Genomic DNA, 27474 nt, shown 5'->3' on the forward strand with positions numbered 1-27474 from the left:
CCTAACCTAAGAAACCAGTTTTTCCAGTATGTTTTAGCCCATAAAACATACTGTATTATTTTTCAAGATTGTTTTCCTTTTCATATAGCTGTAACAAAGTGGATGACTTGCCCTGTGCCCTGTCCCTATTTTCTGTGAAATTAGGGTTTTTAAAATTTATTTTTAAAAAATTTATTTATTTTTTAAATGAAGGATAATTGCTTTACAGAATTTTCTTGTTTTCTGTCATACATCAGTAAGAATCAGCCATAAAAAAAAAAAGCACCTAATCTAAGCAGATTTTTAATCTAATGGCAACCCACTCCAGTGTCCTTGCTTGGGAAATCCCATGGACAGAGGAGCCTAGCAGGCTGCAGTCCATGGAATCACAGAGTTGGACTACGTTTTCCGGGTGGCTCAGTGGTAAAGAATCTGCCAATGCTGGAGACACAGGGTTGACACAGAGGATCTTCCCTGGGTTGGAATGATCCCCTGGTGAAGGAAGTGGCAACCCATTCCAGTACTCTTGCCTGGGAAATCCCACGGACAGAAGTACCTGGCAGGCTATAGTCCACGGGGTCAGAAAATAGTCAGAAACAACTTAGTGACTAAACAACAACAAATCCTCAGCTGCTGGAAGTCTTGTTGATGATTTTGCTCTCTTCATCCCAATTCCCTCAGTTGTTTAGAAGAGGGTATCTGCATTTCAGAATTATGAGATTTGAAAAAGCTGGGTATAAACGAAGACTCAAGGATTCTTTGAGAGGGAAAAGAATGTAGGATCAGATGATAAAACAGTCAACTCAAGAGCACGTCTCCTGTTTATTTAGAGTTCTCTTTACTTCTGGGAGCGGTGGACATCTCATTGGGGACTCATCAAATTTAAAATGTAGCTTATTATTTTAGAAGCGTTCCTAAAACCAGCCTCCCCACCCACGCACCCCTTCTGGGCACCCTATACCACAGAGAAAACCCTGATCAAAACGCCAGAGCTTTTCCATTCTGTTTCTGTCTTAAGGATGAGAACCTATCAATAATAATGATAATCACCACTCTTTGTTAAACACTGACTCCATTGTGCAAACTTTATTTACATTGTTTATGTCAAGATAATGTCTTGTTAGGGCTTCCCATGTGGTTCAGTGGTAAAAAGAACCCACCTTGCAAGGCAGAAGACGTGCAATCGATCCCTCGGTCTGGAAGATCCTCTGGAGAAGGAAATGGCAACCCACTCTAGTATTCTGGCTCGGATAATCCCATGGACAGAAGAGCCTGGCGGGCTACAGTCCATGAGGTCTCAAAAGAGTCAGACACGACTTAGCAACTAAACAACATTTTCTTAATCCTCCTTTTATGGATGAGAAAACTATAGATGCAGAAGCTCAAGTAACTTGCTTCAGATCACGTCACTAGTCAAAGGCAGCCTGGAAAGGAATCTCAGTTTGTCTTTCCTACTCAGAACCCCTTGCCACCACTCTACCCTAATCCATGCCTTCCTTACCAGCCTGTCTGGTCAGCGTCTCTGATTCTCCCTTTGAAGGTTGAGGTGACTCTTGCACAAATGGAAACTCCTCTCCTGGGTGTTGGCTTTGTCACTTCCTAGGAAACTCATAACATTTCAATCTCAAGACATCAACAGAAATGTTAAAGAAATGACTCTTTTCAGACTATTCCACATTACGATTTAAGCTACTGTACATAAATGCCAAACCCTAAGACTGACATTTTAATTGAATTAATGGTCCATTTGATGATAAAGTTTTATGGACACTTTTGTGTTGTAGAATTTCTTGTTTAATCTGATTAGTTACGTCCACAGCAATGAATAATGTGTGTCAGTCAAAATATGAGTTGACAGTGTATTGAATGAGATGTTAAAATGTTAGTTGTTAAAATGAAACTATGCCTGTTGGTTTCTCTGCAGTGTCAATTGACAGCTGATTACAGTGTCCTTACTTCTACCCCATTGATGCCTTGAAATGGGTATAAATATATAATTCATTCCACGATTATATATATGGGGCTAAAATCCTCCCATTTTATAGTCAGTATTGGCTATTTTGTACGTTTCTGAACTACTGAGGGATATAATGATGGAAATGATGGTAGGTTTTCTCATCCATGTTTCTCAAGAGGCTGCAAGTACATTTCCAGTACTTCTGGCTTAGTACTTTTCGTCTTGATAACCGAGACACTAATAGAAAATTACTCACAATGAAAACGGCAAATTACTCCATCATAGATATATGAACCATGTGGAAATCAGGAAAATAGAACATTTATTGCAGCAGAACTTTTGCTTCTATCTTAATCCCAAATAACAGGGTCAACAAATGTGTTCTGTTGGGTTGGCAGAAAGTTCATTTGGGTTTTTCCATACACTGTTACAGAAAAACCCAAATGAACTTTTTGGCCAGTCCAGGACCATGTTAATCTTCCTGTGACCCTGGAGAGATCACTAAGTGATGATGTCTTTGTCACCACTCAGCCTTCTTTATGGTCCAACTCTCACATCCGTATATGACTACTTGAAAAACTGTAGCTTTGACTGTACGGACCTTTGTCGGCAAAATGATGTCTATGCTCTTTAATACACTGTCTAGGCTTGTCATAGCTTTTCTTCCAGGGAGCAAGCATCTTCTAATTTCGTGGCTACGGTTACCATCTGCAGTGATTTTGGAGCCCCAGAAAATAAAATCTGTCACTGTGTCCGCTTTTTTCCCGTCTGGGTAGTAGCTATTTTTTTTTCTTCTCCTGGATGACCCGGTGGCACTGGATTGCATTCTGAACACTGCTGTTTTCTTCCTGTACTGTTCTATGTTTGGGTCCTGTATCTTCTCAGATAGAACTAACTTATGTGAATGGACCTGCAAACACGTGTTCATGTTTGAAAGTTCACAAGTTGAAGGTTATGTAGGGGACTTACTGTACTTTGGAGATGGTGCAAATACATAGCAAATGACCCCTTTCTTCAAGTTCTAAGAGAAAACATTGTTATAGATGGTGATTTCAGATATCCCTTTGTAACCAGTGGTCTCTTGGTTTAAGCAAAGTGGAAATTGATAATGAATTCCAGAGACCATCCCTTAAAAGGGAGAAGGAAAGGAGATTAAGATTGGATAGACAGTGCAGATGTTGGCTACGTGTGATTTATGGCGTGCACCCGCTTGGTAGACTATGTAAAGTACTCCAAGTCTTTGCAGAGGCTTGGTGTTGTTGATTTTTTCCCCCAAGTTTGGTAAACTTTTTATTACGTTGGTATCTGTCAGTGTTTCATGCAGACTTGAATCCCCTTCCTTTCTCTTCCTGCTTCTGCCACAGCATTTGCACAGATTTACTTGAATAAATGAGTCTCCCCATTTTCAGTGACTCCCATGTTCCCACAGTGAGTTTTCTTGCCAGTCAGTGGCAACCCACATGGCCCTTTGCAACAGTTATCGAATGTGTGACGCCAGCAGGCATTGTGAAATCCCAGCGCGGCAGTTCTCTGCTTAGCCTCTGATGCCCCTCTCAACGAGCCTGTGCCCAAGATCCCTAATTAGTAGGGAAGCTTGTGTCTCAGAGTACCTGTGCGAGAGAAAAACAGGCATTTTGTAATCAACAAACAGAACTGACATCTTTTTTTTTTTAAAGGCAGGACATTGCTTTGCCATTTCACCCTCATCTTTTTTTTTAAAAAATTATTTATTTATGGTTGTGCTGGGTCTTTGTTGCTGTGCGTCAGCTTTCTCTAGTTGTGGTGATGACGGGGGCTACTCTGTAGTTGCGGTACGTGGGCTTCTGATTGCGGTGGCTTCTTCTGTTGTGGAGCACGGGCTCTAGGCACATCAGCTTCAGTAGTTGCGACTCATGGGCTCTAGAATGCAGGCTTATTAGTTATGGCACGTGGGCTTAGTTGCACCGCGTGGGCTTAGTTGCAGCATGTGGGATATTCCCGGATCAGGGATCGAACTTGTGTCCCCTGCGTTGGCAGGAGGATTCTTAACCCCCAGGGAAGTCCCCATCATCTTCACAGGGCAATCCATCCATTGTGTCTTTTAGTATAAGCCTGATTTAGTTGTAGGAAAAGCCTGATTTAAATGCTGAAGTTGAAATTCTAATACTTTGGACACCTGATGCGAAGAATTGACTCATTGGAAAAGACTCTGATGCTGGGAAAGATTGAAGGCAGGAAGAGAAGGGGATGACAGAGGATGAGACAGTTGGATGGCATCACTGACTCGATTGACATGAGTTTGAGCAGGCTCCAGGAGTTGGTGAAGGACAGGGAAGCCTGGCATGCTGCAGTCCATGGGGTCGCAAAGAGTCAGACATGACTGAGTGACTGAACTGAACTACTAAACTGATTTAGATTTAGAAACTTATAAGTGATATTTTGTAAGTTTGGTGAAACACAGTCTTTCCCCACCTTGTCTTTGCAGATAATCAGTTAAAACAACTCCTGCATCATATAATGAGTGGGGTTGGTGGTTTATGGGCTCAAGGAAAATGAAAAGGGGAAAGTGGAGTTCCGCTGATGTGACGAATTTTGAGTGATTGCGGGAAAAAAGAGTATCAAGTGGAAGAAATTGTAAGCAAAGGCAGAAGTGTAGGAGAGTCTAAGAGGTATTAGGGGCCTAAGAACTAGGGACCTAGCCTGGCTGGAGCTAGGATGAGGGAAGATGAGTTGGAGGTGGAAAGAATCGAGATTGGATGTTTCATTTCTGAAAGATGTTGAATGCCAGGCCAAGAGATTATTTAATTAAATTCAGGACAAATCTGGTAGCTTTGTGGAAGTGAGGCTAGACAGGAAGAGGGTGGGGGAAGTGGAGAAGGGATGGTGGTAGATGGAAAGCCATTCTGGCAGGTAAAGGAGCTTTGAACCAGAGCCATGAGGCTGGGTAGAGGTGGAGGGCAGCCATATATTATAAAATGTGAGCCTTGGGGAAGAAGTCAGGACTAGAGTTGCACGTTTGGGGGTTATTTGCAGAGGGTAGAAGTTGAAATGGTGGACTGAGTGAACTCACTTAGTGAAAGACATTTTATTGAGGCTAGAGAAAAAAGAAAAAATGGAAAAGGAGCAGGAAGAGATAAATGAACCAAATGAGGATTCACCAGGGAAGAGAACAGGAGCAGAGAGAGTGGAAATTCAGAGGAGAGGGAGTTCTGACTTTATATTTTCTCTCTGTATTTCTCTGCCCACTGATACTTTTTCCCCCCTTAGTTTTAATTAATTAATTTATTTGACTGACTGCAAGGAGTCTTAGTTGCGGCCCGCTCATCTTCGATCTTTGTTGCAGCCTAGAAGACGTTTAGTTGAGGCATGTGGGATCTAGTTCCCTGACCAGGGATCCAACCAGGGCCCCTGCATTGGGAGGGCTGTCTTAGCCACTAGACCACTAGGGAAGTCCTGAAACCCTTTAGTCCTAATTTGCATTTCTTTTATAGAGAGTGTGATTTGGTACTTGTTTCATGTTTTTAAGGGCCATTTGTATTTGTTTTTCTGGGAACCGTCTACTCCCATCTTTGGTCATTTTTCTTTTTTGGGGGCCACTTTTCTATTTCTCTTGATTTCTGTTTCACCTTGACATCTAGGATCTTCTCATGCATTCAAGTGGTTAGCTTTTGTCTCTGCGGAGATAAAAGTACTGCTTTCAGTTTGCAGTTCGTGTTTTGTCCTTGCTTATCATGTATCTTACTTTACGAATATTTTTCATCTTTATGTAGTCAAACTTATCAGTTTTTCTTTTTATAGCGTCTGAATTTTGAGTTTTTTAGTAGAAAGATTTTTCCCTCTGCCAAGTCCTAAGGGAATTACCTAATGTTTTATTTGATTACTTTTATGGCTTTAAAAAAACTTAAATCTTTGATTCATTTATTCTGGTCTGTTTGTCCAGATGACTATCCAGATGTTGCCAACTCCCTGTTGCCATCTCTACCCAACTGATTTTCAATGCATCCTTCAAAGTTTCCTGTGTTCTAGTATATTTTTGGATCTATTTCTGAACTTTCTGTTCTGTAACATTTACTTGTCTTCTCTTGCACGGGTATGTTGCCTTAAATATTGACATTTTAACAGATTGTTTTAGTATCTGGTAGGGAGAAGGAAATGGCACCCCACTCCAGTACTCTTGCCTGGAGAATCCCATGGACGGAGAAGCCTGGTGGGCTGCAGTCCATGGGGTCACTAAGAGTTGGACATGACTGAGCAACTTCACTTTCACCCATTGGAGAAGGAAATGGCAACCCACTCCAGTGTTCTTGCCTGGAGAATCCCAGGGACGGGGTAGCCTGGTAGGCTGCCATCTATGGGATCGCGCAGAGTCAGACACGACAGAAGCGACTTAGCAGCAGCAGCAGCAGCAGCAGCAGCAGGGATTGCTGTTCGGTCACTTTTCCTTACAGAAAACTGTCTTGATAATTCTTACTTTTGACCCGTATGATCTTGAGATTTAGCTTGTCTGTGATCAAGAGGAAATACAACATCTGTTTTTATTGGCATTGTGTTAAATTTGTAAATTTGCCGAGGGTGGTTTGAAATTATCAGTGTTGAGTCTTCCTCTCCAAGGATATTACACCTTTCCATTTGTTTAGGTGTTTGTTTGTTTGTTTTGTATCGTCCAGAGGTGTTTGAAAGTTTTCCTTAGATAGTGTACATTTCTTCTTAAGTTTATAATTCTAGCTGATATTATAAATGGAGCATCGTCTTCCATCGTATCTTCTAACTGGTTGTTGTTTGTATATTGGAAAACGTTTGATTTTAGTAAAGGCAGGATATACTCAAATAAGAATTTTCCTACTATATGTAGATTTTCATATTTCCTTGTTTTTTCCCCCAGGTAAGCAATTATTTTATTGTCAAATAGTGATAGTTTTGCCACCTATTATTCAACTTTAGTCTATATTTTATTTCTTTTCCAGTTTATTTTCTTTCTTTTTTTTTCTTGATTGTATCACACAGCATGTTGGATCTTGGTTCCCTGACTGGGGATCAGACCCATGCCCCCTGCAGTGGGAGTCTGGAGTCTCCCACTGGAGACTGGACTGCCAGCAAAATCCCTCTTTTCCAGTTTATGCTTCATTTCTTTCCCTGGTCTAATTGTTCTGGCTGCTGCTTCAGTACCGTGTTGACTAGCAGTGCTGTTAGTTGTCATTCCTACAGGAGACAGGCCTCCAGTGTCTTCCCAGTAAGCATCAGGTTGGGCTTGATCTAGTTTTCCATCTTATGGTAAACACTTCTTGATGCTTGTTTTGTAAGTCAAGAACAAATGTTGAGGTTTTAATGTTTTTTTTCAGCATGTTTGGTGATGAATATACATTTCCCCCCCTTAGGCATATTTTCGTGTTACATTAATAGCATAATATCTGAGTCATCTTTGAGTTTATGGACTAAACATTGCTTGACCATGATGTGCTAGAAACTGTCTGCCAAAATTGAAGTTAGGACCTTTTGCAGTTGATCCTTATACTTGAGGTTAATGTATTACCTACCAACTTACTTTTCCCCTCTCCTTCCCTTCTTTCCCCTTGTCCCCTTTCTTCTCAGATTTAAAGGTTTGGTAGAATTCCTTGTAAAAACAGTTTGGGTCTGGGACTGATAACGTTTCTTTACTCCCACATTATTTCATTTGTGCAAATGGTTCTCTTTAGAGCATTCATCTCTTGGTGTTAATATTAGTAATTTTTTTTTTTTTAGTTAGAAAGCCAACACTTTTGCTCAGCTTTCTATTAAATTTGGCAGGACTTTGTGCAAAGTTGTTTCTTATTCCTTTTATACTTTCTGTTTATATTATTTTTTTTTCTCTTTTTTGGTTGTGTTGGGTTTTCGTTGCTGCGTGTAGGCTTTCTCTATTTGCATCACACAGGGGCTTCTTTAGTTGTGGTTCAAGGCTTCTTGTTTCCATGTGCAGGCTTCTCTAGTTTCTAATTTCATCTTTGTAAATTCTTATTTTACACTTACGTGACTTTCTCCCCTGTCCTTATTTTTCTTGCTTGGATTAACTGATGGGATATATAGGTATTTAAAGTAAACTTTACCCTTTTTATGTAAAAAAAAAAAAAAAAGTTGAATGTAACTCTTAAATGTGCCAACTGGGGAAATGTTACTAGAGGTGCATAATTTCATAACTCTAATGCTTTTTAAAAAACCAGGCCATCGTGATAGAGTAGCGCTTAGGAAACCAGAAGAAGTGCTAAGTCAGCACTTATTTTTAGCACATATCATGTATATGATAGTGATAGCTTCATGATAGTTCTGATATTGTCCACCCCCTTTTGTTTTTGGCCGTGCAGCTTGAAGTATCTATGTAGAATCTTAGATCCCCCACCAGGGATTGAATCCAGGTGCTTGGCTGTGAAAGTGCCAAGTCCTGACCACTGGACCACCAGGAAATTCCTTGCCCCCTTTTCTTTTTATGGTTCTGTTTTATGGTACACATGAATCTAGTTCTAAAGCAGGGACACTTGTAAAACCTCTGCGTAGTAATTTTGTTTTCAGTTTGCATTGTTTTCACATTTTTGCTTTTTATCTTCACCAATCTCTCCGTTTCCAAGAAGACGGAAACTTCAGACCTTAAAACAGCATCCAAATGACCGAGCAAACAGCAGCTCCTCTTACAAGTACATTGTTCATTTGACCATCAGATAGATAAAATATCAATCATAGGTGAAAATAAGAGAAAGATGTTAATGTGTATGAAATCTCAGTGTTCTAATACTAATTGGTAATAATGTGGTTTTCTCAATCCTAAGTATTTCTTCTTCTAAACCATTTTAGGGGGCTTCCCTGGTAGCTCAGTGGCAAAAACTCTGCCTGTAATGCAGGAGATGTGGGTTCAATCCCTGGGTCGGGAAGATCCCCTGGAGGAGGACATGGCAACCTACTCCAGTTTTCTTGCCGGGAAAATCCCATAGACAGAGGAACCTGGCAGGCTACAGTCTACGGGGTCACAGACTTGGACCTGACTGAAGCAACTGAGCATGCACAACTGTTTTAGGTTGTAGAGTAAGTGTGTTAACATAGATTTGTCGCTTGTAGCAACAAAATAATAATGTGATTCAGAGGTGAGGGCCAGTCCAGGGGGCCTGACTCTTAGACAGTTTGGAGACTCTCTTTAAGAAAAATAATACTCAAATATAGATGCTTCGAAGGGTCTGTGCAGGTGAGGAAACTGAGGCTTACCCTTGTTAATGGCACAGTCCATCTGTCTTTGGCTCAGAGACCTTGAATTCATTGTACAGTCATGGCTGAGGATGTAGCAGGTTATTTATTGGGACCAAAAGCAATAGAAGCTGTTTTCTCCAAAACTTGGCTGGGTGACAGTACAGATTACTGTACCTTTGTTAATATAACAGATGTAGACAATTTTAGAATATACCTTAGCGACAGCAATAAGCATTAAGGATGATTATCCTTTCTAAACCTTGACTGATCTGCAAGATACATGGGGCAGCTGCCTCTGCCTCAGAGAAGACTTGAAGAGGAAAGATACAGGGAGGACATCTGTGTGCTGAGTCATAAACTGGACAGAACAGCCTCCTGAGAGAACCTGAGTCTGGCCAAACTATAAACCGAGGGAGTATTAAATAGACCACTGCCTGGGGGCTGTTCTTTGTTGGGCTTGTAGTGGGAAGACCTAAACGATGTGCTCCAGTCTGTAAAGATTCCTGCCCCTGTTAAAAAAAGCAACAACAAAACAGTGACTTGGGTTCTGGCTTCCTGGGAAAGATGATTGAGCCTCGTTCAGTTAGTGACAAGTGTGTGTCCAGATTAACGGCAGATGGAGGCCACATATAGATTTTCCCGTATTGAAGTTCCATTTCTTCCTTCAGAGGTAGAAGAAATATTAGGAAGAACTACTACTTGAGTAGGGCTTCTGTTTAGCAAGGAAAAACTAGGCTGATGTGGAGTTGATGGGGGAAGATCTTAATTATGTCTTTGAGGTTTGTGAAAGATCGAGTGTTGGACAGAGTAACATGGAATTTGGAAACCTAGGATATGAGGGAACGTTTGGTTTCGGAGTCACAAGCTTGGTTTTTAAATCCTGGTTCTATTCCTCTTTCTCCCCATGGCCCTGGGCAAGTTAATCACTCTGAGTCTTAATTTCCTCATCTGCAAAATGGAGATAATAGACAGTACCTCCCAGGATTATGGGGATTCCGTCAGTGTACGTGTCAAGGGTTTAGCACACAGTCTGGCATCAGGAAGTGCTCAATAAATGTTAGCTGTCTTTTAGTTCAGGAAAGAAGACAAAAATATCCATGGGAAGTGTGGGTGTGGATTGGCTAGAGCCTCTAATTGAGAGGCTAAAAGCTGAAAGCTGTGGAGACCTTTTATTTTTTTTGGCCACACCATGTACCATACAGCATGTGGGATCTTAATTCCTTGACCAGGGATCGAACCTTGTCCCCTGAGTTGGGAGCGTGGAGTCTTAACTGCTGGGCCACCAGAGAAGTCCGTGTGAAGGAAGACTCTTAAAAAAAAAACAAAACCTGAGGCATAATTAGGGTACGTTAAGCTGTACAAATATCAGCTGTTCAACAAGATGAATTTTTACATGTTTGTAGACCAATGTGACTACCCCCCAGATTCAACCAAAGATTGTATTCATCATCTCAAGGTTCTTGCAGGCCCCTCTCTAGGAGACGTCACTCATCCCTCAGTCCCTGCTGAAACCTCTCTTGCTTTCTGTCATCATCATTTAGTTTTTCCCATTTATTGAAATTCACAGTTCGGGCTGTTTTGTATCAGTTTTCTCACCCAGCATAATGTTTGTGCAACTTCTCCTTGCCATGGCATGAATCAGTGGGTTTTTTTTTAATTGCTGTGGACTATTTCTTTATATGGGGCTTCCCACGTGGCCCATGGTAAAGAACCCACCTGTCAAGCACAGTCAAATGCAATTGCAGGAGACTTAAGAGACGCTGGCTCCATCCCTGGGTCGGGAAGATCCCCTGGAGGAGGGCACAGCAGCCCACTCCAGTATTTTAAAACTAATCTAGATACTATGTCATTTTACCTCTAAGTACCTTAGTATGCATGCACCTCAAAAACTTAACTTGAAAAAAATATAATCGAGGTACCATTATTATACTAAGTTGATAACAGTAAGCTGGATTTTAAAAGTTAGTTAAGAAGGAAAGCAGTTGTCATCAGGAACACAAAGAATTTGCTATGAAAAAGCAGAGTCAAATCAGATAAATTATGTGCTGGAAACTGTATTTTGACTAACAGCCCAGGGAATTTTTTGCACATGGTATGTCTCAAGGTTAGCCTTGTTGTATTACAGGTAAATTGTTTTGAAAAAAGGTGACAAAAAGTGGACTAGAAACCTGTGCAGTTGTGTGACTGTGTAGTTGGTGAACTGGTTAGTGTGTTAATATCTGTGATGGTTAATGAACTGGAGATGCACGAGGACAGCGCTCAGTGGTCTCTTAAGGAATCCTTGGCCTTGGCCTGCTAGCATTGCATCAGGACCTTGAACTACGCCTAAGTGACTAAACATGGGTCTTATCTCACCGGAGCTTGGCTCTGAATATTTCTGCTCTTTAATCCCAGCAGCTCTGACTCACCCCACTCTCCAAAACCCAACGGCATATAGTTAATTTTTATAGCTACTTTACCTTGGTCTCTTTACTCAAGCAGATTGCATTTATGGATCAGAAAGGATACTGGGGCAGGGGAGGGAAGAATGTAGGAGGCTGAACGACTGAATACACACACACACACACACACACACACACACACACAATGGCAACCCACTCCTGTATTGTTGCCAGGGAGGGAAGAATGTAGGAGGCTGAACGACTGAATACACACACACACACACACACACACACACACACACACACACACACACACACACACACACACACACACACACACACACACACACAATGGCAACCCACTCCTGTATTGTTGCCAGGAAAATCCCGTAGATAGAGGAGCCTGGTGGGCTTGGGTCATAAAGAGTCAGACATGGCTGAACGACTGAATACACACACACACACACACACACACACACACACACAGTAAACTTTTTTTTTAAAGGGAAGTAGTATTTACTTAGTCCTGTAATAGATAAATCATGAAAATAGAGGATTAACAGATACTGTCTCCATCGATTCCTTTTTTCTCATAGTTGTGGAAACATTCAACATAAGATCTACTTTATTAACAAAATTTAAAGTGTACAATACAGTATTGTTAACCATAGGCCATACTGTGCAGCAGGTCTCAAGTATGATTTTTCTTAAAAAATTGAAACATAATATACATAGACAAGGGTGCAAAATTATAACTGTACAACTTGATGTATTTCCCAAAGTAAATGTATCCATGAACCTCTCATCTAGATCAAGAAGTGGAACATTACCCATGTCCCAAAAAGTCCTCCTGTTGCCCCCTCTAAGTCCCTACAGGATGAGGAATTTTTTCTTTTTGTTAATTCCAAACTAAATTTTTAAATTTCTTGTGGAAATAGTGCTAAAGGAAATTTCTATTTCATGGTTCAGTTCAGTTCATCACTCAGTTGTATCCTACTCTTTGTGACCCCATGGACTGCAGCATGTCAGGCTTCCCTGTCCATCATCAACTCCCGGAGCTTGCTCAAACTCATGTCCATTGAGTCGGTGATGCCATCCAACCATCTCATCCTCTGTTGTCCCCTTCTCCTCCTGCCTTCAGTCTTTCCCAGCATCAGTCTTTTTCAATGAGTCGGTTCTTCACATCAAGTGGCCAAAGTATTGGAGGCCAAAGTACTCCAAGTACCAATTTCATGGTACTGGTACTGCATGATCTGTGGTCACGTATATTTTGAGTTAAGTAGACTTTGCTTGTATAGGATTCCAGCTCAAACAGACTAATTCACACAAAGTTTCCATGAGAGAGTGTTTTAAACTCTGAGCTTCTGATGTTTGGAATAGAGCCCATTGGTAGGTTAAGGATTAGTTTCTCTACATAAGCTGGTTATATCCACTTCTGATGTGTAGTAGACCCTGATTTTCTGTAGTAATCACTGACCCAGAAAACATACTTTACAGCTGCAAGGTGGAAAAACGAGCATGACGTATAAATGGGCAGTTATTCCAAGGGTTCACTCAGCTAATTTAGAGTTAATTATATTTGAGATGGTTTTAACTTAAGCCTCCATTTTTTTTAACAGGCCTGTCATAGCTGGTATTATTTATGTACCAATGGCTTGCTCGAGGCAGGGGGCACAGGAAGCTTGTGCAATTCATCTCTTGCATTAGATGGAGATAGTTGTTGTAATTTTATCTTCATCCCAAAATATGAACCTTGTCGGGTTGGCCGAAGCATTTGGTATAAGGACAAAGTTCAAATGTTTGTGGCTTTCTTTTTTTGAAGTTAACTTGTAAAACAAAAGGAAATAACTCCTAGAATCAGGGTTTTGTCAATTTAAGAATTGCGGGTCACTGAAGGATCAGGATTAATTTATTAACAATAGTGAGGTTTCCTTAATGACAATAAAAACCCAATATTGAAACATCTGTGCTAGTTTGATACGCATTTATATGGCCCTGCCAACCCCTGAAACTACTACTCTGATTTGATGTTTATTATTTTTATGCATATTTTCATAATTCCCCTATACATGTGAAATGAAGTGAAGTGAAGTGAAAGTAGCTCAGTCATGTCCAACTCTTTGTGACCCCATGGACTATATAGTCCATGGAATTCTCCAGACCAGAATACTGGAGTGGGTAGCCATTCCCTTCTCCGGGGGATTTTCCCAACCCAGGGATCGAACCCAGGTCTCCTGCATTGCAGGTGGATTCTTTATCAGCTGAGCCACCAGGGAAGCCCCCCGCCACCATACATGTATGTATCCTTAAATAATACAGTATCTATTGTTTTGCATTAAGCAAACTCTAAAAATAATCACCTTTCATGTATTACTCTGAATTATCTGTTTTTTTCTGATGTTTGGAAATGATCTAAGACGTTTAGTTAATTTAAAAAATTACTTATTTACTTAGTTAATTTTGGCTGTGCTGGCTCTTTGTTGCTGCGCAGTCTTTTCTCTGGTTGCAGGAGCGGGGCCTACACTCCAGGTGCAGTGTGTGGGTTTCTCATTTCGGTGGCTTCTCTTGTGGAGCACAGCCTCTAGGGCATGCAGGCTTTAGTAGTTTGCATGTGGGCTCAGTAGTTGCAGCTCCTGGGCTCTAGAGCACAAGCTGAATAGTTGTGCAATAAAGACTTAGTTGCTCCTTGTCAGTGAGATCTTCCTGGCCCAGGTATAAAACCTGTGTCTCCTGCATTGGCAGGCGAATTCTTTACCACTAGCACTACCTGGGAAGTCCTCTGAAAAAGCTTATTTTTAGAAGGGCTGGTGGCTCAGATGGCAAAGAATCTGCCTGCAGTGCGGAGACCTGGGTTCAATCCCTGGATCTGGAAGATCCCCTGGAGAAGGAAAAGGCAGCCTGTTTCAGTATTCTTGCCTGGAGAATCCCCATGGACAGAGGAGCCTGGTGGGCTACAGTCAGTGGGGTCACAAAGTCAGAAATGACTGAGCGACTAAGCATACACACACTCCTGTCTCCAATGTGTTTCATTCAGCAGTTTCCCAAGTAACTGGTCATCTCTCCTCTCTAGACTTAAAAAAGAAAATCTGTACATTGGTAAATAATGAAACTCTTGTACTGCTAAATATTGGCCATATTGGATAGAGTAACCTGCTGTGAGTGGTATTGCAGTCCCTACGGAACATGAGGGTAATTCAGTAGAACGCTGGTTTATTCTCTAATTCTGATTAAACCCTTTGCAGAGATGAAGAAAGATTAAACTGCTTGGACTGAACTAAGAAGATAATCTAATGATCATTCAAGAACTTACTTTAGTGCTCTCATTCTTAAGGTGGTTAGGTATTAGCTTTGCTTTGGGCAAAATGGAAAGAAAACCCACTCCAAACCCCAAAAGTAAAATCAGAAAACTTTAGTCTTTGTAAGGATACTAAACACTTTCCCAACCGCCCTCCATCCCCATTTTATAAAGAAGGACACCAAGTTAGGTGACTTATCAGTTACACCTGGACAGAGAGCTACCTGGTGGTTGTCCTGATAGAACTGGACTTTGGACTTCACATCCTCTTTATTTTCTACTCCATTATGCTGCAGTTCTTTCAGAAAAAAGAAAATGGGTATAGTATAGCTGCTTCTTTGGATACACATCCAAGTTCTCCAGCAGGTAGATAACATAGCTTCCTCCGCTGTCCTCAGTGATTTCCTAGGAAATGGAAAAGTGAGGAAATCAAAGGCGATCTTCTTTCAGGGAATTTAACATCTTAATTCTTGACTTTTCTAATTAAATTTGGATGTAAATTTGTTTGTGATGCGCCCCATAGGGACAGATGGATAGCCATGTCACTGTGTATGCAGCTACTTTTTATTCTTTGATGATCTTCTCATTTATTATTTTTAATACATGGTTAGAACTGGGTGGTATTAGTCATTTTTCAATTTGTCAAACTTACGCTACTTTGAAAAATCCTTGAATTATTTTCTTTATGGAAAATACAATAAATAGTATAAAGAGGAAAACCTAACAGCCCAGAGTAACCTCTTAATTTTTTTCTTCTTAACATTTTTACTGTATATACATTTCATAGAGTTGAGTAAACCAGAGTTTTAGATCTTGACTTTTTTCACTTAACATTATAGTTCTGTTTTTTTTTTTTTAAAAGATGCACTATATTATGTTATCTGGATTGATTCTAATGGAAAATACTACAGTAAACACTCTTGCCTGCATTTCTGATTATTTTCTTGTGACAGTTTCCTAGAATTGGAATTATAATCGTCGGCAAAACTATTTTTAGTCTCTTTGTGCCAAACAGATTTTGACAAGATTGCTCCTTAACTGACTACCTTAAACCAAGTATTCGGAGTTAAACGGCAAAAGTCATAGGACAAACTGACATCAGTGCCTCTCTCACATGATTCACTGAAAATAATCCAATTCCATACTCATACAGTTGAGTATGAGAATACCTGTGTCATTTCTGTCTGAATTTTATCATTAAACAAAGATGCTGCTGATTTGATCATGTGAGTAGGCCGCTGTGTCTGATTCACATTCTTGGATGACTAAAAAAGGCATTGAATATTTGTTAACTATTTATGTTGTTTGTATGAATTCAGTTCATGAACTTTGTTTATTTTTTTTTTAGGAGCCTGTGTTTTTCTTATTAAATAATTTTTACAAATTAAAAATATCAGCCTTTTGCTATTTGTGGAAAATACCTTTTGCCATTTTGCTTACTTTCTGGCTTTATAGTTTTTCACTGGGGGAAATATAAACCTTTGTTTCTACACGATCTAGGTGTATATTCTGGGGAGAGTTTGTGAGTTCTTTTGCTGATGATACATAGGGATGAATGCAAGCAAGAGGGTTGCTGAGGACAAGATTTCCTCTGTAATGAACTGAAATCATCGAATAGAAGCCATTTCATGCAGACTCTGATTTTACCTCTTTTCTCCCTGCAGTTGCTCACCCTTTATTTCTGAAATCTGCTTCATGTTACCCATTAGATGCATTTGTCTTCTGTGTAAAGTAGCCTTTTTGATCACTTGTTCTGCTGTCCGATGGCGTTTTCTCATGTCCTGATGCTTTCTTTTAAGGTATTATCCAAAGAGACGAGTCACCCATGGAAAAAGGGCTGTCTGGTCTGCGAGGAAGGGACTTTGAGCTGTCTGACGTGTTTTATTTCTCCAAGAAGGGGTTGGAAGCCATTGTGGAAGACGAAGTGACCCAGAGGTTCTCCTCAGAGGAGCTAGTGTCGTGGAACCTCCTCACGAGGACCAACGTGAACTTCCAGTACGTCAGTCCGCGGCTCACCGCGGTGTGGGTGCTGGGCGTCATCGTGCGCTACTGTGTTCTCCTGCCGCTGAGGTGCGTCTCCCCGCCGGCAACCTGATGGTACAGCCAGTCCAGCTTTCGTTTTATGTACTTGCTGCCGCTGCTAAGTCACTTCAGTCGTGTCCGACTCTGTGCGACCCCATAGACGGCAGCCCACCAGGCTCCCCCGTCCCTGGGATTCTCCAGGCAAGAACACTGGAGTGGGTTGCCATTTCCTTCTCCACTGCAGGAAAGGGAAAAGTGAAAGTGAAGTCGCTCAGTCGTGTCCGACTCTTGGCAACCTCATGGACTGCAGCCCACCAGGCTCCTCCGTCCATGGGATTCTCTAGGCAAGGGTACTGGAGTGGGGTGCCATTGACTTCTCTGTTTATGTACTTATGATTTTTTTTTGAGGTGTACCTTATAGTCTTTATGGAATTTGTTACAATATTGCTTCTACTTTATGGTTTTTTTTGTTTGTTTGTTTGTTTTTGACCATGGGGCATGTGGGATATTAGCTTCCTGACCAGGGATGGAACCCACACACCCTGCATTGGAAGGGGAAGTCTTAACTGCTGGACCATCAGGGAAGTCCCCCAGCTTTCTTTTTTTAAATTATGTATGTAGTGATCACACCCGAGTATTAGTGGCAGTAATCCCACCCCTTCCCATTTATTAGTAGAAAACACCACTGAGTGTGACCTCCTCAAAGACATATTATCTCTTCTCTCGTGTCTTCCCCAGATGAAAGTATATATTCAGAATCCAGTATATATCCATCTGGATCCATGTCGCTTTTTTAGTCATAGATAATTTGAGGATGGATTTTCATTGTTGTTGAGTCGCAAAGTTGTGTCCGACTCTTTGTGGCCCCATGGACTGTAGCCTGCCAGGCTCCTCTGTCCCTGGGATTTCCCAGGCAAGATTACTGGAGGAGGTTGTCATTTCCTCCTCCAGGGGATCTTCTGGACCCAGGGATCAAACCCATGTCTCCTGCATTATCAGGTGGATTCTTTACCACTGAGCCACCCGGGAAGCCCTGAGGATGGATAGAAAAGGGAAGTTAGAAAAAAGAAGGGAAAATATGTACAGTTTCACGTCCACCAGAGTGTCATCCAAACTGTGACTCCTCTCTTCACTGGTCTGTAGCAGTTCATAACTGCACAGGAGAGAAAAAAATTCCGGAGAGTGGTTGCCACATGGGAGAGAGATATTTGGGAGGATGACTTTGTTCCACCTCGCTCCATTTTGATCTCTCACTTTTGTATTAAAAGTTCACTAGTTGGGTCCCCTTTGGTTCTAAGTTAGCATGCCTCCTTATGAGGAGTTAGCCTCAAAGCCCAGTTTACTGGAGTCACAGTGCGGAGCATAAGTAGAAAAAGTGATGAAGCTGGACAAGCCGGGCAGCGGGAGGAAGTGGTTGAGGTCTCTTTACTGTGATGGTGGCAGGTGGAAATGTGGGTGCCAGGCACGACATGTCGTTCATGGTCTTGCTTCACTCCCCTGGATGTGGCCTTGGTGTGCTCTCAATAGGGCTTTCCAGGCAGTTGCTACCAGCCAACTAAAATTGGCACGTGAGTTGAAATGTCTTTACCACCCCTAGGGTGGCCTATTCTTGCCTCACTCAGATTTATTACAAGGAAAGAGGTTGCTTAAGTGTAGGCAAAGGTACATTTCTACCAAGCTGTTTCTCTTTTCTTGTCCTCTTGTTGCCAGTGTCTAGATGGTGGGGGTAGGAGGGAGGGGAGGGGAGAAAAAAAAATTAGATGGTTGGGGTATCTTTGGGGAATCATTTCAGCTGTGATAACAGAGTGAAATTCGGAAATATTGCTTGAACATTAAGTCAGTGTTCCCAAAGTGGGGTTCATGTTCTCTGGGGATACACAAGTTTATCCTTTGGTGTGTAAAAATGAAATGGTTCTGCTTTGAGCATCCCTGGTAGCTCAGTGGTGAAGAATCCGCCTGCCAGTGCAGGAGACACGGGTTCGATCCCTGAGCCAGGAGGATCCCACATGCTTCGGAGGAACTAAGCCCTTGAGCCACAGCTATTGAGCCTGTGCTCTAGAGCTGGGGACCTACATCTGCTTAGCCTGTATACGCCAACGACTGAAGCCTACGTGCACCCTGGAGCCCGTGTTCCGCAACAAGAGAAGCTACTGCAGTGAGGAGCCTGCGTGCCACAACTAGAGTAAACTCATGCATCAAAGAAGACCCAGCACAACCAAAGAAAAAAAAGTTCAACTTTTACTTATTGGAAGTTTCTAGTCTGTTTATAATTAGCACTTTCCATTGATATTATTTTATTCTTATAAAGAAATGAAATTTCAGTAAAGTTGAATAATATATAGATGAGCTCTTACATCTTCACTTGGTCCATTAGTCAGACACTGTATCCAAGCAACCTGAAGAAACAGTGAGGATTTTACAGTCCAGGGCACTTGAGATGCTTTCCTATGTTGGTTAGCTTCCACTTGCTGGATTGGTATTGCTGTTGCTAAGTCACTTCAGTCATGTCCGACTCTGTGCAACCCCATAGACGACAGCCCACCAGGCTCCCCTGTCCCTGGGATTCTCCAGGCAGCAACACTGGAGTGGGTTGCCATTTCTTTCTCTAGTGCATGAAAGCGAAAGGTGAAAGTGAAGTCGCTCAGTCATGTCCGACTTAGCGACCCCATGGACTGCAGCCTACCAGGCTCCTCCATCCATGGGATTTTCCAGGCAAGAGTACTGGAGTGGGGTGCCATTGCCTTCTCCAACTGCTGGAGGGGCCCACCAAATAGTGATATGATTCTGTTATCTAGTTTAAATTTCTACTCATAAAATAGGTACATGACATACAAGATTCTTGCAAATAAACCACAGATTTAGGATAATCCAGTAATGTAAGCCCCCAGCAAAAGAAGAAAATGGCAGAATTGAAGCTCCTCCTCTTAGTACATACCCTTCATGTGAAAGAATTACTTTGTAAGTACTTTTTAGAAGAAGCAGTTTGAAGGACTTGTGGACACAGTGGGGGAAGGAGAGAGTGGGACACATTGAGAGAGCAACTCTGACATAGTTTATAGACTAGCTAGCTAGTGGGAAGCTGCTCTGTTAGCACAGGGAGCTCAGCTTGATGCTCTGTGATGGCATGGCCTAGAGGGGTGGGATGGGCGTCGGGGATCGGGAGAGAGGCTCAAGAGGGGATATATGCATACTTAGAGCTGATTCACATTGTTGTACAGCAGAAACCAAAACAACATTGTAAAGCAATTATATTCCAATGGAAAAAAAAAAGGTAGTTTCTACAAAGTGGAGCATTTAAAACACAGATTGTGCTAAAATTGATTGCGTTGATGGTGGTATAACTGAATGTTCCAAAAACCATTGAATTGCCACTTTAAGTAGGTGAATTGTATGACATGTGAATTGTATCTCACTACAGTTCTTCAGCAAAACAGATTGTGCCAGAGAACTTGTGTCATCTGTGAGAACTCTCAACGTTGGCTCACTGACACTGAAAGACAGAATTTTCCATTAATTTAGCGAATTAAAATGTTCAGTAGTTTTGAACCCAGCTGTTAAGCATAAATATATGACCTCTTCTGATTTAATGTGTTAGGAGCAAATGATTCATTATGCAAGGTGGCAGTATTTTAAAAATGTGTATAATTGATGGATGAGATTACCCAGTCCTTTAGTTATTGCATTAGTGGCTGACATGAAAATATGTGTCCGAAGAAAATGAAACAGACCTTCGAACTGCTGTCTCAAAAGGTGTTAAACCAAGACTTTAACAAGGTTTAAAACCCTAACAAAGAATTTATAAGGAAGCCCTATTTATCTTGAAAGATTTAAAATCTCAGTCTTTTCTTTTTGAGTGATTCTATTTACAATTCTAAAAATAACTTTTGTTTTTGAAGTGACTGGCCCAGATATTAAAAGCACTTTTTAAAAATTAGAAAGCGTCTGTTGAGATGAGAGGTCCTGTCTATCACCTTGTTTACTAACTTCTGAGCTATTTAGAACCTCACGAAGGTACAGCAGTTAAATTTGCATGGAAAATATAATGTGCTGTTCTTATTATGAAGGAAACTTTAGGTAAAACTTCCTTGCCATTTGCTATACATTTTAAATTTCTTTGAGGAAAATTTGATTTTTTCCCTTTAGTCCCCATGATTTAAAAAGACCCTGATGCTGGAAAAGATTGAAGGTAGGAGAAGGGGATGACAGAGGATGAGATGGTTGGATGGCATCACCAACTCAATAAACATGAGTTTGAATAAACTCTGGGAGCTGGTGATGGACAGGGAGGCCTGGCGTGCTGCAGTCGATGGGGTCGCAAACAGTCGGAAACGACTGAGTGACTGAACTGAACTGAACTTAGAAAATACAGGAAAACAAGTTATTTTTAGAGCTTTGCAAGGTATTTTCTTTTATAGCCTCACCAGGCCACACCAGAATAACTACTTTCAATCTAAAGTGACTCCTTTATACATTATGTGAAAGGAAAAAAAAGTGAAAGTGTTAGTCATTCAGTCCTGTTCGACTCTGCCCCTCCTGAACCGTAGCCCGCCAGGCTCCTATGAACCGGGATTGTCCAGACAATAATACTGGAGTGGGTTGCCATTCCCTTCTCCAGGGGACCTTCCTGACTCAGGGATCAAACCTGGGCCTCCTGCGTTGCAGGCAGATTCTTTACCATCTGAGCCACCAGGGAAGCTTTATACACTGTTATGAGTGACATATGTACACCATGTGTAAACTAGATACTAGTGGGGAGAACAGGGAACTCAGCTCAGTGCTTTGTGATGACCTAGAGGGGTGGGAGGAAGGCTCAAGAGGAAGGGGATACGTGTATACTTAGAGCTGATTCACTTTGTTATAGAGCAGAAACTAACACAACATTGTAAAACAATTACACTCTAATAAAAAATATTTTTTTTAATTAAAAAAATAAAAAACTTCAGAAAAGCAGAAGAGCAAGATTTTATTCTCTCCACTAGCCTGATTAACCCTTTGATAATTGCATAGACTGAATGGGGCAGTTTTGTGAACACATTTCCAGGTCTGCTCTATACATCTGTAGGCTGGTTACGTGCTTGCTGTTTTGTTGAAAACAGTGTCAAACCTTACACAGTATTTTGAAAGTTAACGCTGCTTTTTCTCTCTCAAAATGTACCAAGAACCGTTCTTGTGTGTCAGAATCTATAGATTTGGTTGATTCTTTGAATGACTGCATCGTATTCTGTAACATGGATGCTCCACAACTTACTTGTGGTTTTGTTATCCTTGAATTTTATGTTCCTTCTCTTTCCCCCTGCTGTTCAACTAGCTTTTGCATTGCCTTTTCTTTTCTCTTTCAGGCTTACGTTGGCTTTCATTGGGATCAGTTTGTTTGTTATAGGAACCACCCTGGTTGGACAGCTGCCGAGAAACAGGTGAAATGTTTTTTTTTACCTCCCAGCCATTTAATAGGATTGTCCCTTTTCTTTCTTTTTACATTTAAAAAAAAAAGTTTTCTGGCCATGTTGCGTGGCATGGGGAATCTTAGTTCCCTGACCAGGGATTGAACCCGTGCCCCTGCCTTGAAAGTGTGGTGTCTTAACCACTGGACCACCAGGGAAGTCCTGGATTGTCCCTTTTCTTAGCTGTGTCCACAAAGAGAATATTTGTGTGATTCCTGTATACTGCCTCAAATTTATGGCCTTAGCACATGTATTAAAATGCTGCTCACTTCATCTTCAGAGTCTCTATGTGATTTTCCATCATGCTTGTTGACAGAAGTTGCTCTTACGAAAGAGAAAGTGAAGAGGAGGAGGGAGAAAATAGACTGAGCAACTCAAGGAACACAAGAGACTCTTATGAGGCCAAGACCATAGATGCCTCAGCTAATCTTGGTCAAGGATTTGTCATGATGGGAACCATTTTCCATTAGAGTTTTGTCCTAAATGCCTCAGTGGGACCTTGAGAATTGAACTGTGCTCGTATTTCAGAACACAGTATGCTGCTGTGAAGGAACACCCTGGAGCTTTGTGTTATTTCATAGGAGAGCCCAGAGCTGCACAATAAAATGTGTTCTGTCTCTTTCAGACTCAAAAACCTGCTGAGTGAACTGGTCCACCTGACTTGCTGCCGCATCTGTGTTCGTGCCCTCTCTGGAACCATTCACTATCATAACAGGTGAGTGTGTATCGCTTTCGTACCTGCTTTCTCAGGTCAATCTAGCATGTGACTGACAGGAGTGGGTGGGGGAAACAAGGGAAGTAAGAGTACTTCCGGAGTGTGATGGAGTGTCACAGACATAGCAATGCACCTGAACACTTTTCGAAAGCAATCCAGGGACTGCCCTGGTGGTCCAGTGGTTAAGATCCACCTTCTAATGCCTGGGCGGGGCTTCAGTCCCTGGTGAACTAAGATCTCACATCCCGCAGGGCAACTAAGCCCGCACGCCACAACTAGAGACGCCCAAATGCTGTAACAAAGACCCAGCACAGCGCCCCCTCTCCCACTCAGGCAATCCATTTGCAGAAAAGTGAAAGTGAAGTCGCTCAGTCCGACTCTTTTCGACCCCATGGACTGTAGCCTACCAGGCTCCTCCCTCCATGGGCTTATCTAGGCAATACTGGAGTGGGTTGCCACTTTCTTCTCCAGGGGACCTTCCCGACCCAGGGATTGAACCCGGGTCTCCTGCATTGCAGGCAGACGCCTTAACCTCTGAGCCACCAGGGAAGCCCCATGGAACATGATGATAAATATGTAATGACACCTAATTATTGGGCATTTATGGTATGCAGGTCTGGCCTCTGATTCTTTCTCCTAGGTTATCTCTAAGAGAAGGTGCTATTATACCATTTTATAGGTGAAGAAGTGGAAGCTCCGGGATTGGGTTGTTTAGGGTCACATGCCTAATAAATGTCAGAGTTAGGTTTAGAATGGGGTTAATTAAAATTTTTTTAAATGGTGAAGGTGATAGGGTTGTAGAATGGTGGAAAGAATGCTAGACTTGGAATTCTGAGGCTGGTTTCTAGTCTCAGCCCTGCCAGCTTCTAAAATCCGAACACTGAGCTGAAAACAGAACCTAGCTTTCTGCTTCCCTCACCCCTTCATCAGGAAGGAGAAAGGTGATAAATGAAGTCATTAGCCACATGAAGTTTGTTTTGATTGTTTTTGAATTACTTTTCTGTAAATTCAATTTTTATATACTTAATATCATTAGCTTAAAAATTCTAGGACAAACATCTCTTTTCTACTGACTAGATCTTTTTTTAAAAATTAAAAAAGATTTTATCTTTTAAAGGTTACTTTCTACTTACAGTTATTACAAAACGTTGGCTATATTCCCCTTGTTGTACATTACATCCTTGAGCTTATCTTACACCCAAGAATTTGTACTCCCCACTCCCTCACCCCCATATTGCCCGCCCCCACTTACACTTACAACCATTGGTTTGTTCTCTGTATCTATGTGACTGGATCTTTCTGTCTAATTTGTAGAAGGAAAACATTTCATCATTTGGCTTTGCCATGTGTTACCAACTTAAAAGCCCTTTTATATTTCTAAAATTACATGACTTTTGTGATTGGGCTATAAGTTTTGGGGTGAGAATGAGAAGAAAATGTTTTGGTAAAAGTGTGATCAAAGGAAACACCTTCTTCAGAAATTAAATGAAAATGAAATGTTAGTAACTCAGTCATGTCTGACTCTGCGATCCCATGGACTGTGGCCAACCAGGCTCCTCTGTCCATGGAAATCTCCAGGCAAGAATACTGGAGTGAGTTGCCATGCCCTCCTCCAGGGGATCCTCCTGACCCAGGGATCAAACCCTGGTCTCCTGCATTGCAGGCAGATTCTTTACTGTCTGAGCCATCAGGGAAGCCCCTTCTTCGGAAAAGGCACTTTAATTACATAGAGTTGTTCACAACTTATTGTAGAATTGCTTCTAAGTTTAAGGAAAACATGCTGAAGTTGTTATGCATTTTGTTCCCTTTCTTCTCTGTTTAGGCTCAAAGAAAACTACTTTGCTTCAGTAATGTCAAATACTGCTTAAACTTTGGGACAGAGGTTGGCAAACTAAACTATGAGCCTGTAGGCCGAATGTGGTCGGTCCTCTGGTTTTTGTAAATAAAGTTTTATTGGAATACAGCCATGCTCATTCATTTATGTATTATCTGTAGCTGCCATTGTGCCAAAACAGCAGAGTCCAGGAGTTTTGACTGGGATTGGCTGGCTTGCAAACCCTAGAGTATTTACTGTCTGGGCTTCCATAGGAAAAGTTTGCCAACTTCTGCTTTAGGGGGATAAGGCAAAGGAAACTATAGTACATTTACTCTGGATCACTCTGAAGCAACTGAAAGTGATATTTATGAAGATTGAAATAATACAAAAATACTTAGGATAAAATAAGGAAAGCTTACATATCACAAAGTTTATTAAAGTGATGGAATCTTTGTATTGATAATTCAGTCTAATATTAAAAATTTTTTTTCATTCTAAAAGGACAATATGATCATTATAGAAAAGCGATATAAATATATGTAAAGGGAAAACTGTGGTCCCCCCCCCCATATACTCTTACCCACCTCCCATCATACTGCCTAGAGACAACCCTTTTAAGATGAGCCCATATATTTGAAAGTTTCTTTTTCTTAGTGTACTTTAAAAAACAAAATAGCATGAATTTCTCCAGGTGTATTATGAGTTAGTTGCTCAGTTGTGTCTAACTCTGCGACTCCATAGACTGTAGCCCACCAGGCTCCTCTGTCCATGGAGTTCTCCAGGCAAGAATACTGGAGTGGGTAGCCATTTACTTCTCCGGGGGATCTTCCTGACCCAGGGATCACACCCGAGTCTCTTGCATTGCAGGTGGATTCTTTATCATCTGAACTACCGTGGAAGTTGCTTTTTTGCAAAATAGTGGCCATTTTTCAATGTTTAGTGTTAACCACTGTATGTAATTGCAGGCAGTACAGGCCCCAGAAGGGAGGCATTTGTGTTGCCAACCATACGTCCCCAATTGATGTTTTGATCTTGACAACGGATGGGTGCTATACTATGGTAAGAAAAACTCACTGGTATTTCAAGTACTTGCATGTTCTGTGGATTAGTCAGACTTTTATTTTATTTTGGTACAAATTAGAAAGTTAGTTTTATATTAGAAAGTGGCTGGGTTATACTATATAAGTAAGTCTATAAATTATTAATGCCTAGTCACTTCAGTCATGTCCAACTCTTTGTGACCCCATGGACCGTAGCCTTCCAGGCCTCTCTGTCCATGGGGATTCTCCAGGCAAGAATACTGGAGTGGGTTGCCATGCCTTCTTCCAGGGGATCTTCCCAACCCAGGGATCGAACCCAGGTCTCCTGAATTGTAGGCTGATTCTTAACCGTCTGAGCCACCGGGGAAACCCATAAATTACTAATATATTTACCTACGTTAATAATGTATTTGCATTATTTATATTATTAATATATAATTACATGAGGAATATATAGTGCAAGAGAAAGAAAATAGTCATTATATTTAAGGTAAGAAATTAATGTACTGAAATGTAGATACACTTGAGCATGACTAGACTTTATAAAGTTGATTCCATCTTGCTTCTAGAATCCCTGCAGTGTTTAACGACACTTTAAGATGGTAAAGTCATCCTCTTTAGAGCTGTACAAATCCCTCACCAGCTAATTAGTTCTTTTTCCCTTTAGGGAGTCATATGCAATTAAAAAAGAAAAAAAAAATAACCTGGCTCTTTAGTGAAGATCAAGCAAGAAAGGCTACTATTTATACCACATTGCCTTTGTCAGTTCTTGCTGACAGCCCCCAAAGAAAAGACAAAGCCTACTGAAATCAAACACCTCTAAAGACCTTTTTGTGGCATTTCTTGCATTTTTTTCAAATCTAAGGTGTTTCAAGTCAGTGGGTGTTTTCTATCACCCTGAAGAATTTGTCAAGATTTCCTTCATCGCTTTCCTGTGAGTGTCAGGTTAAATCTGGAGAATCTCTAAAGGTGTTCTTTCCTGCATGGTGGTAAATATGCCCCAAGCTGCCGTGTGAAATAGAAAGATGGCACAGGGATCCTGAGGTGTGCTTGGTCACTATGTTGTGTCTGACTCTGCGACCTCATGGACTATAGCCCGCCAGGCTCCTCTGTCCATGGAATTCTCCAGGCAAGAATACTGGAGTGGGTTGCCATGCCCTCCTCCAGGGGATCTTCCCAACTCAGGGATCGAACCCAGGTCTCCTGAATCGCAGGCAGATTCTTTACCTCCTGAGCCACCAGGGGAGCCCAGGACCCCAAGGAGGGGAATTCTTTTCATATCTCTTGTTGGTGACTTGGGCTTCACATAGAGAACAGGTGGGTTTGGATTTTTTTAATTTTACTCGTCAGCTCCAGTAACTGATAGTAGGGGTCCGGTGTGTTTTTCTGTGAAAGCATTTGAAGGGAACCTTTATTTTATTTTTTTATTTAGAGATATAGTTGATGTACAATATTACAGAAGTTTCAGGCTTACACAATAGTGATTTACTGTTTTTTAAAGGTTATACTCCAGTTATAGTTGTAAAGTATTGGCCGTATTCCCTGCATTGCGCAATATGTCCTTGTAGCTTATTTATTTTCTAGATGGGAGTTTTGTACCTCTTAGTCTCCTGCTCCTATGATTGATAGTCGTGGTCTGGTGT

General features: G+C 41.4%; 1 protein-coding gene across 4 annotated transcripts in view; it reads left to right on the plus strand.

The window, feature by feature from the left end:
• The window catches only part of GPAT3 (glycerol-3-phosphate acyltransferase 3), a 63712-nt gene that overhangs the window by 17225 nt on the left and 19013 nt on the right, over window positions 1-27474 (plus strand). For 2 of the 4 annotated variants that reach the window (XM_069594585.1, XM_069594584.1), the window contains exons 4-7: window positions 16597-16867; window positions 22159-22233; window positions 22886-22975; window positions 25757-25850. In XM_069594585.1, the coding sequence (XP_069450686.1) occupies window positions 16597-16867; window positions 22159-22233; window positions 22886-22975; window positions 25757-25850 (530 nt within the window). The remainder of the gene's footprint in view (window positions 1-16596; window positions 16868-22158; window positions 22234-22885; window positions 22976-25756; window positions 25851-27474) is intronic. The other 2 variants (XM_069594588.1, XM_069594586.1) reach the window with 1 other exon arrangement.

This window comes from Ovis canadensis, chromosome 6, assembly GCF_042477335.2.
Source record: "Ovis canadensis isolate MfBH-ARS-UI-01 breed Bighorn chromosome 6, ARS-UI_OviCan_v2, whole genome shotgun sequence".
NCBI classification, from domain to species: domain Eukaryota; kingdom Metazoa; phylum Chordata; class Mammalia; order Artiodactyla; family Bovidae; genus Ovis; species Ovis canadensis.